Source organism: Haliotis asinina, chromosome 13 (genome assembly GCF_037392515.1).
Source record: "Haliotis asinina isolate JCU_RB_2024 chromosome 13, JCU_Hal_asi_v2, whole genome shotgun sequence".
In the NCBI taxonomy this organism is placed as follows: Eukaryota; Metazoa; Mollusca; class Gastropoda; order Lepetellida; family Haliotidae; genus Haliotis; species Haliotis asinina.
Window position 1 is genome coordinate 2796931 of NC_090292.1, and position 10332 is coordinate 2807262.

The 10332-nt window shown below is 43.3% G+C and overlaps 1 protein-coding gene across 2 annotated transcripts; it reads right to left on the reverse strand.

Moving 5' to 3' along the window:
- Window positions 1–375: 375 nt before the first annotated feature.
- On the reverse strand, window positions 376–9573 carry LOC137260364 (putative per-hexamer repeat protein 5). Of its 2 annotated transcripts, XM_067798038.1 has the most exons (11): window positions 9470–9573; window positions 8523–8552; window positions 8124–8149; window positions 7131–7668; window positions 5025–6421; window positions 4940–4994; window positions 4271–4349; window positions 3414–3542; window positions 2829–2952; window positions 1945–2113; window positions 376–1272 (listed from the first exon to the last, which is right to left on the reverse strand). In XM_067798038.1, the coding sequence occupies exons 1-11, from the start codon at window positions 9501–9503 to the stop codon at window positions 1175–1177; spliced, it is 2679 nt and encodes an 892-aa protein (XP_067654139.1). In that variant the 5' UTR covers window positions 9504–9573; the 3' UTR covers window positions 376–1174. The 2 variants fall into 2 exon arrangements, with proteins under 2 accessions (XP_067654139.1, XP_067654138.1); XM_067798037.1 differs by having other exon boundaries at window positions 4940–6421.
- Between the last annotated feature and the right edge of the window lie 759 nt (window positions 9574–10332).

The following is a 10332-nucleotide window of genomic DNA, read 5'->3' on the forward strand; positions in this document are numbered from 1 at the left end:
TTAATATAGGGATTGTGATTATGGCAGTGATTGATTTATGTTTACGTACGCATCAGTTAGGGCTGAAAGTTGCATTGTTGGATGATGTAACTCAAAACATCTATATTTGTGTTTCAGAATATGGTTTGCATCAAACAACGCAAGACAATACAGAACATGTTAGAAGAGTTCATCGCTCGGTTGTCAGTTCTATTCAAACCACTACCCCAGTGGATTTAGACTATGCCCATAACAACGGCCTTAACAATACTGACCGAGACAGACGTGAACAGAAATACTCAAAAACTGTTCCAGTATTAGGTAAACTTGACATGATCTAACGCGCACCTGTCTCTTAGTCATTCACTGACATGTACACAAACAACACACTAACGGTTTATGTATAAATTATCTCTTTATAAACAACTTGATGCATGGAACATGAAGCACTATTGACCCGTATGTGTGGGTATGTCATAGACTTAGTTGTTACAACCTTAACCCTCTCTAAAAGAGGTTCTGTATATTAAATATATAATCCCGACTTTCCAGATAGGAGATTGCATATGTTAATAACACAAAGTTGAACCTCCGGAAACTGATACAACCAGGACCCTCGGGAAACAGACCGTTTTGTTTATTGTCACAACCTTGATCTGAGGGGGAAAAGAGGCCATTACTATAATGACCATTACTATAATGACCTCAGACATAATAACCTTGACCCTTTGACACGGAGGTCATATGTGTTATTGGTACAGACTTGATTCCGGAATGAAGGTCATGTTTGCTGCAGCTGTAACCTTCTGCAGTGGAGGTCATATGCATGACTGTTATAACCTTGAACTTCCTGGAAAAGAGGTCATGATTGTCACAACCTTGACTCTCGGAAAGGTCACAGATGTGATTGTCACAACCTTGACCTTCGAGTAAAAGGTCACATGTGTGATTATTACAAACTTGCCCTTTGGAAAAAGGCCATTTATACAAATACAAATATATGTATAATTACAGCACACTCAGCAGACTGAAGAAAGGTCAGTGGTAAAATGTTTACATTATTGACCCTCAGGGCAATAAGTGTTGTAGATGTGTGTTACAAAAAGACGTAGAACAATGACTCAACAGTGACAGTGTTATTACTGTTGACTGGTTGTACAGGCACTACCAGCAGGCTAGTTGTGTACCTCGGGGTTTAGTTGTAACAGGAGGCGAACTCCTGGATGGTTGCCTGGCGCTTCAGGAACTCGGGTCCCCTTGATAACATATTGTCAATAGTGTGAACATCTCCCTCTGGAAGGCAAGTGAACAACAGTTAGCTGTAGTCGAGTTAGTAGCACATTACTCTGCTAGATTACGTACATGAGTACCTATCTGTAATCGGAAATATCGGAAGCAGGAAATATTATAAATGAGTGTCGATATGAAAATATAGTCTTGCATGCTAGCATTCATACACTTTTGTGATAAAATAAAACAGAGCTTTACTCAGACAACACCGGTAGGTCTCTATTTGCGGGCTGCTAGTGAAGTATGTTCAGGGGCTGTTTTGTTGGGAATCCGTGCATAAACATGTCGCCACTGTCCAGTGATGTAACATGTATTAACTTTCAGGGTTTTCCTTCCAGTGCATAAACATGTCGCCACTGTCCAGTGATGTAACATGTATTAACTTTCAGGGTTTTCCTTCCAGTTTTGCTCAAAGGTACCGCACCGATAATTATCGATAATCAATCGATATTTAGTGAACGATTATCAATCTCGATGATCTATATCGATAGCCAAATGACATGATGAGGACGTGTGTGGACGTGAGAGTTATTCCATAGCAGTCCGTCAGTGACTGGTCAATACCGATATCGATAATACTGATCCGTCAATCACCCCTGAGGGCGAGTGGGGGCGTGTCTATAAATCTACACTTCTCATTCGTATTACGCTGGAAACATTGTAGACAATACTCACGGTGTTGAATATGCATGATCCGGTTGTACACCACGAATCCTGGAGTGTCTATAGCGGTGATTATGTCATTTGGGATGACGACCTGAAACCGACATGATGTGTCGGCTTCTGTCAGTGGGTTGCCTAGACAGAGCTCGGCATAACGACCATCAGGGTTGAAGAAATGGATCTGTAGATAGAAACAGAGGAGGGTGATTACGTAGACTGACCTACACATATCTGTGTTGACAGTAGTGTCAACAATATGGTGGCTATGTATATTTGTCATTAGCCCCGGATGGATGGTATCAAGAAGCAAAATAAAAAGTGTGGAATCTCTCATGGATGGAAGTCAAAGACCTGGACCCACCAGCTTAAAGCAATAGCGCTACGACTATCTTCCGCCTGTGGTGAAGAATGGAAGTTGCAATCATTCTAGCGCTAAGGACGCTTCGTGCAGGTCAGTCCTGGTCTGCTTGAAGCTCATTTCTGGTTTTCTCCTCCGGGATATTCCTAAGGGCGGCGTAAATTTAAACTCAATTTTATAAGTAACATCTCCTTACAACAGGTTCTCCCAAGCAACACTCTGCAATCACTGATTATGTAACCAGTTTTTTTGCTTTCTCTTTCTCCTCCACCCAAACACTTCTCCCAGAACAACTTGCCAGACGAGAGCGTGTGTGCTGTTCTCGACATGGTGTCAACTTTCCATGTTTGGTCTGACCACGCCTACCTTGTGCCAGGTGGGAGGCGTGCTCTGATTTTGCCCATCCTCCAATCACCATACTCCAATCAATCCAGTAAGAACTGTAAGAGCTGCTCTTACCCCCGAAGCTGTAATGGGAGGCTTATACTCACTGTGGAGAGTCCCCACTGCCAGATGAGGGTCGGAGGCTTGTACTTACCGTCGCGCGTCCCCCCTGCCAGGTGAGGGTACGGTCGAATGGGAAGCTGTTCCAGGGTACACAGTCTCCTCCGTTGAGTACCACCTGGTACGTCGCTGCAACTGATGTGATGACTCTCCGGCGTCTGAACATTAAACAGTGTTATAATATATACGTTTCCCATTGTAAATAATCACACTCACGCCAAACTTCGACCATGATACTATTTCTGTAGAATTATTTTCTCGACGCCATTGTTCTGGCAGTCGACCATGAGTCCGACGCCTACAGTCGTCCCATTTACAATCCTTCGTTCGAATCTCAATTGTACCCTTTGGTTTCCACGCATCAATGTGGTCTAGGACTTGTTTCACATACCACTGTTCTATCCAATTTTCTGCCTGAAGTTTTCTTAAGTATCACATCCATCCATTTCCTCACTCCCTCACTCACTCACTAACCCATCCACTGACTCACTCAACGCAAACCAACCGAAACTCAATCATTCACTCACCCACCCATTCACTCCCTTCGCTCACCCACCCTCCAACCCACTCACTCACTCTCCCACACACCTACCACTCACTCACTCACTCACTCACTCACGTGTCCATGGTCCTGACCGTCTTCGACGACTGCCATTGGAGGGCCTCCAGGAAGCGGCCGTAGTTGCTTGGGCGAAGTTTGTAAACTTTAACTAATTGTTTTATTTGCTCCAACGACAGCTGTGTGTTCCTGGAAGGGTTGAACAGCCTCTTATTATATTCAGAAATATTCCGTATCCCACCGTACAAAATACACAGATGTATGTTTTTTTCTAAATGTCTGCTTACCGTGTGCTCTCCGTCATGCGCGCACGTGCTTGCGTGTGTGTGTGTGAGTGATTGTTCGTTTATGGCCTTCACTGAATTTAGCTTTACGCCTCATTCAAGCCGCAATATTCCAGAGTCTGGACCAGACAATGCAGTGACTAACAACATGAGCATCGATCTGCGCTACTGGGAACCGATAACATGTGTCAACCATGTCAGTGAGTCTGACCACCCGATTCCGTTAGTCGCCTCTTACGACAAGGACAGTCGCCTTTTATGGCCGGCATGGGTTCCTGAAGGCCTATTCTACCCCGGACCATCACGGGTCTCGTTTATGTGACAGTGTGTTTTATGTTTCTGTGTCTGTGTGTGTCTACGTATGTGTAAATGTTGTGTGTGAGAGTGTGTTAATTTGTGCAAGCGTGAGTTTATGGGGCGTGTACGTGCATGTGCGCGTATGCATGTGCATATATATAAAACATGTATATATGAAACATGTTAGTTAATAAAACGTTTTATTTGTTCCAATGCATATTTTAAGGCAAGTCCCATTTACTTTGGTTTCAAGACACTGACCTCCCTCTGCAGCACAAAATCAAACATACTTTGTAAAGACTGGCAGTATTGAACCGTAAATATGTTTAAACGTACTGAGTTTCCGGGATGGTTATGTCCACCTGTTTGTTTGTTGCTTCGGTCACCGACGTCTTCCCAACTCCCTTTGTATCCACTGCAATGTATCGAGAAGTATATATCACTTACCCACAACTTATAGTATGAACTTGCAACTTGTGTATAATTTACAACATGACGTTTCTAGGCTAATTTGTATCACGTGAATGGTCATAACATAACATTTAATCTGTTTGAACTCTGTACACCTTAATCGAAACATTTCATGTAATCCCTTAATTGCTGTACATCTCGATCTTCATTTTCGTCTCGCTGCCCTCCTGTACGCACTATATTTTGTTTGTAAATCATACTGTCATTCACTTTGGGCAAGAGGTAGCCTAGACACCTTGTGTTGTAAAGGATGCACAAATTGTAAATCCATACCATACGTTGTTGTGTTAGGATATAAATACCCCTCAAACATTTGATCACTGACCGAATCTGACCAACAACGTGCTCGTAAATTGACGCTCGAAGATATATCGTAAAACGATCAAAGATTGCGACTGTTTAGACATAAGGGGTAGAGAAACTTTTAACCCCTACATGATATCAAAAATCGAAAACAACATTTTATCACAGGGTTCCCACAAGTATTCAGCATTTCCACATATTTTGCTTAGGATAAGAGGCAGGTCTTGTTACCTTTGTTCGCTTCTGAGGTGTCACTGGTAGGTGACGTACTATCACTGATGTTGCTACTTGTTCCTGCATCCGATGACGTGTTCGCACTTGTTCCTGCTGCTGACGCCATGCCGACTCCTGTTGTTCCTGTTGATGTTGGTGTGCTAGCGTTTGTTCGAATAGCCGACAACGCAGTCGCACGTGCTGATGCTGCTGACGTCGTGCCGGTGCTTGTACCTGTTGCTGATGCTGCTGACGTCGTGCCGGTGCTTGTACCTGTTGTTGTGCTAGAACCTATTCCTGAATCCGTCTTCGCATTTGTTCCTGTTGTTGGTGCAGTGCCGATGCTTGTTCCAGTAGCCAGTAGTGTGCTCGAAGCTGTTCCAGTAGCCAGTGGCGTGCTCGGACCTATTCCAGTAGTCAATGGCGTGCTCGAACCTGTTCCAGTAGCCAATGGTGTGCTCGAAGCTGTTCCAGTAGCCAATGGTGTGCTTGAACCTGTTCCAGTAACCAGTGGGGTGCTCGGACCTATTCCCGTAGCCACTGGCGTGCTCGGACTTATTCCAGTAGCCAATGGCGTGCTCGAACCTGTTCCAGAAGCCAAAAGCGTGCTCAAACCTGTTCCAGTAGCCAATGGTGTGCTCGAACCTGTTCCGTTAACCAATGGCTTGCTCGAACCTGTTCCAGTAATCAATTGTGTGCTCGAACCTGTTCCGGTAACTGATGGCTTGCTCGAACCTGTTCCAGTACCGAACGACGCGTTTGCAGTTGTTCCTACTGCCGTGCCGGCGGCTGTTGTTCCTGTTGAAGATATTCTCACACTTGTTCCTGTTGCCAGTACGGCGCCAGCGGTTGTTCCAGTAGCCGATGACGTGTTCGTACTTGTCCCTGCCGCTGACACTGTGACAGTGCCTGTTCCCTTTGCAGATACTGCGTCAGTGATTGTTCCTGTTGCTGATGGCATATTGACAGTGTTTGTTCCTGTTGATGCTGTGTTAGCACCTGTTCCTGATGATGTAATGGAGTTTGTTCCCAATGCTGAAGACGTTTTGACAGTGTTTGTTACTGTTGACATCGTGCTTGCAACTGTTCCTGTAACTGATGACCATGATGTGATGGAGTTTGTTCCTGATGCTGATGACGTATTAACAGCGTTTGTTCCTGTTGATGTTGTGCCAACAACCGTTCCTGTAGGTGATGACGTGATGGAGCTTGTTCCTGATGCTGATGACGTGATGGAGTTTGATTCTGCAACTGATGACGTCATGGACTTTGTTCCTGCAATTGATGACGTGATGGAGTTTATTCCTGCAACTGATGACGTGTTGGCACTTGTTGCTGATGCTGATTCAGCACCAATTGTTGTGGAGCTAGTGTTGTTCACGGTCGTGGATGATGAACCAGTACTGGTAGACGCCACTGAGGTGTTTGGAGAACTAACATTTATTCCAGAAGCAGATGATGGACGAGTTAGAACAACAGCTGAGGCAGTAGCGTTGGAGTCTGGTGTGGATAAAGGGTTATGTATTGAGACTGCTTGCGTAGAGACAAAAGGGGAATGATTAGAAAATAAAAAAAAAGTTAACATGAAATTCTTAGAGGACAAATATAGACTCCCCTTGACTGGTGAGTTCAAGTCGTTATAGGGACCACCTGAAATAGGATTTAAATTGCCCTCACGTGCGTGGATTGGATTGGACCTTAGCAACATTAACACATTACCTTGCTATTGAAAAGGTAAAAAAAAACAGCTAGTAAGTAAGAAAGACTATGAAACTGCAACATTTCTGCATCAACGAACTTTGAACTCTACTGCCATCCACGCTTCTTTCAAATTTCCGAACAACGGTGAATCTCCTGCATGGAAATGGCATTATGTTGAAGTCACTGCTGTCAATCATTTCATTTTAGTTATTATGTTAATGTGGACTATTTAAATTCCGTTTTTCTGCACTTTGGGGAAGTTTTCTTTGGTAAACCTGGTGATAGCGATCACCGCCTCTTAACGTATTTTGGTGTAATATAAACACAGACCTCGCTCCCTCCAGGCATGTGAAAGTATTTGTACGAGTTGGTTCTAAATGTGCAGAGCCTGGAGAATGTTCATTTGGGCTAGACAGACTGACAAAAAGCCTTGAACAATGTTATTATTACTCTCATGAGTTATGGTTCAACGTTTGCAGAATCATAGGTGTTATCTGTGATAGCATACCTGATGATCCAGTTGCACTGACTGACGACCCAGCTGTTGATGTTGCCGAAGCTGCATTCGTGGTTGCAGAAGTATTCGAGGAAACTGTGAGGGCGTTGACAGACGCAGACTGTTGGCTACCAATGTTCGGGACTGTGGCAGAACTTGCTGTGACATTGGATGACGCACCAGTTGTTGCCGAAGACGTGACATTTGTTATGCCCGTTGCAGAAGAAGCACTAATATTTCCAGCTGGTGACGAACTAACTGGGGGTGAGGCAACAGTCCCTGCTGCAGCTGTACCAACTACTGCAGCTGTGGGAGAAGATGAGTTACTTGTGGTCGCTGTACCAGAAGAGGACATGACGGTCATCGATGTGCTCCGTGACGGAACCATGCTGGAGATTGTGGAATTAGTAGAGTCCACGGACACAGCCGAGGAGGACGAGACCCCGCTGTTCGCAGGTGTAGCTGCATCTTTCCCTGCACTCTCTGTTGCTGCTGCTGATGATGATGGCGACGAGACCTTCTCAGCGTTCACTTCATTTGCTCCATCTCCCTTGTCAACAAATATACAAATGAATAAACAAATAGCACACATGAAAACAGGTTATACTGATAAACGTACATCTCTATATGAACAAATAAACCTGATTCCCATTAACTCATCACACTGTACAAACATTTTTATCCAAATATTTTCCTTTTACTACCAACCTTTCTCTGTCATCGTAGCTAGTTAAGACATTCTGATAGTACGAGGGGCTATCAGAACATTTTGAGCCTAAAATACTTCCGATGTGTGAAAAAATACATAACACATGATAAAAATAACTATGATATTGAAAAATAACGTAATTTTGACATGCGCATGTCATTTGTTTCCGGTCACGTGACAACCTTTTGATAACCCGTCGTACACCTAAGCGTTCCCAAACCTGGAATCAAAGACACGGGACACAGAGAAACATCAAGATGTTTTATCCGGGACATGCGGTATAATTTCGGACTCACCGCGGTGCTTCTCTTTACGATGTGCACTGAAAGTGAAAGTACGGACAACATGACAACACTAGGCGACTGTATATCAACTTCAGTCTGTCCTTGTCACCTTTATAAGAGAGATCGGCGGTCGGAAACAATATTAAAATTTATATGAGCATAATTTGTACATCGTTATGTAACACGGACGGCATATTTTCTAATTAAGACCTTTGTTTGAAGCAATGAGACACTGACGTTTGACTTTGCTTCTCCAATCAGTCCTTTCCACTTTAGAAACTCTGAAGCAAATCTTTCAAGAATATTATCTTGAATGTATGAAGAGGTTCAAACAAATCCCATCCCTGCACAAAATAAAATTTACTACATTATTTTTACAATCGTTTATTGGATATGTAGGCCAATACTTACGTCCATCAATACGGGCGACGGTGACAGCCACTGTATACAGAGAACATTATATCAGAACGGTCAACTGGAAGCATCGTTACAAATCACAGAATGTACATTTCACCTTAGTTTTAGTGAGTGACTGAGTGAGTTATATCGGCCACATTGTGTTTGACCTTAGTTTTAAAAATAGATAGTACGTGCGAGACAGGGGCGAACAGGCATTTGGGGTGCGCGTCCATTACGTTAAAGTTATTTGAGAGACTGGATGTATGCCATCTTTGGGATGAATGTCATCATGTTGATATGTATGATGAATAAGAGATTGGGATTTTTATCGACCATGTGACAAGTTTGACTCATGTTAGATTTTTAATAATCAAACGAACATTAAAATATGCCCGGCGATAAAGAATGGCTTTAACTAATATTTTACAAACACTATTTTGGTGTATAAGTGAGGTATATCTGAACGTGTAGTCATCATCCTTAGAACACTGATTCATTACAGGCAGGAACACCACGACCTACATCTGCCAGCGAGCACGATATTTCACTGGGTTACGCCCTTGTACAAAGTCTAAGGCTGAGCATCAAGGTGACCTTCACGTCTTGGACAACGTTTTGCAATACTGCCCGGCATTTCACGGACCTTCCGTCCACTGGCCTGTCCCAGAAAACGTTACTGTCAAGCAGAAGAAAAGACACACTGAATGGTTCCGTCTGTATGTCACGGAGACGCATGGTGTGCTGAAGGAGGACCTTGTTCCTGGTGGAGCTATCGGATCGGTTGAAGACCAGCAGTTTCAGTCATTAAGCTGGAGTACTACCTCTCTCCTTCACTCACTCATGACTGCCACTGCTGATACACTGATGAAATTATTTGCACAACTGACATCCAGTCCATTAAGGGCATTGTGCTCTGTCTGGCCACGCTGTGACAAGTAGTCGACAAAGCAAGGACTTACCCAGGAATGCGATCCAGATCATTGTCGGCCACATGGTTACCTGATCTCTGCCCTTGGCCTCAGCAAAGCAAAAGATGCAGCAAGCAGGATGGGTTGTGATTTTAACAAGCTTTAGTTTCCACCCATTCCATGTGCGTATAAAGTGTCAGCACGATTTTACTGCCACGTTGTCTCTGACACTTTAAACAATAAAATATATATGTCACGCGCAGGATCTTTTTACTTCATGTGTGTAAATATAACACGGGAAATGTTAACTTTTTGTAAATAATGTACCATTTCTTTTGAAAAGCTAAAAATTGGTAACACGGAATTGTATTAATAACTGTTGGATAACCTTTGAGACAAACAGAATGAAACGTAATAAAAATGTCGTGCCAGGCTTCCTGGTGCTGTTTAACATGTAATGTTATTTTAAGTGGCGTCACGCCGTCCTACCGTGACAGAATCACTTTATGTTGGAAGCGTTGTCTTGGATTATGAAAGGGTTGTGATGCGTTGACATGGAAATGTGTGCATGTGCCTTATTTGTATAACCAAATGAACCTATCACAACAGGTGCTAATCTCGTAAACACTTCCAGAATTTGTAGTCTGTTTGCAGTGAAAACGGACCGATGAATTTGACGTGAAACAAAAAAGTAAATCAAACGAAGTGAAATCCTCATAATTTTACCTTTCAAATTGAACATAAAAAATCAGACTTTTATTAAACTTAGGATGAAAGCTGTTTTGCAAATGACCATAGTGACCACCTTATTAATGGGACCTAATTAATTGGTCCCAACAGTTGTCCCAGACCGGGCAGTGAGATACAAATCCTGCATGGTCTATTGCACAACCGACTGACAAAAATGGGAAGTT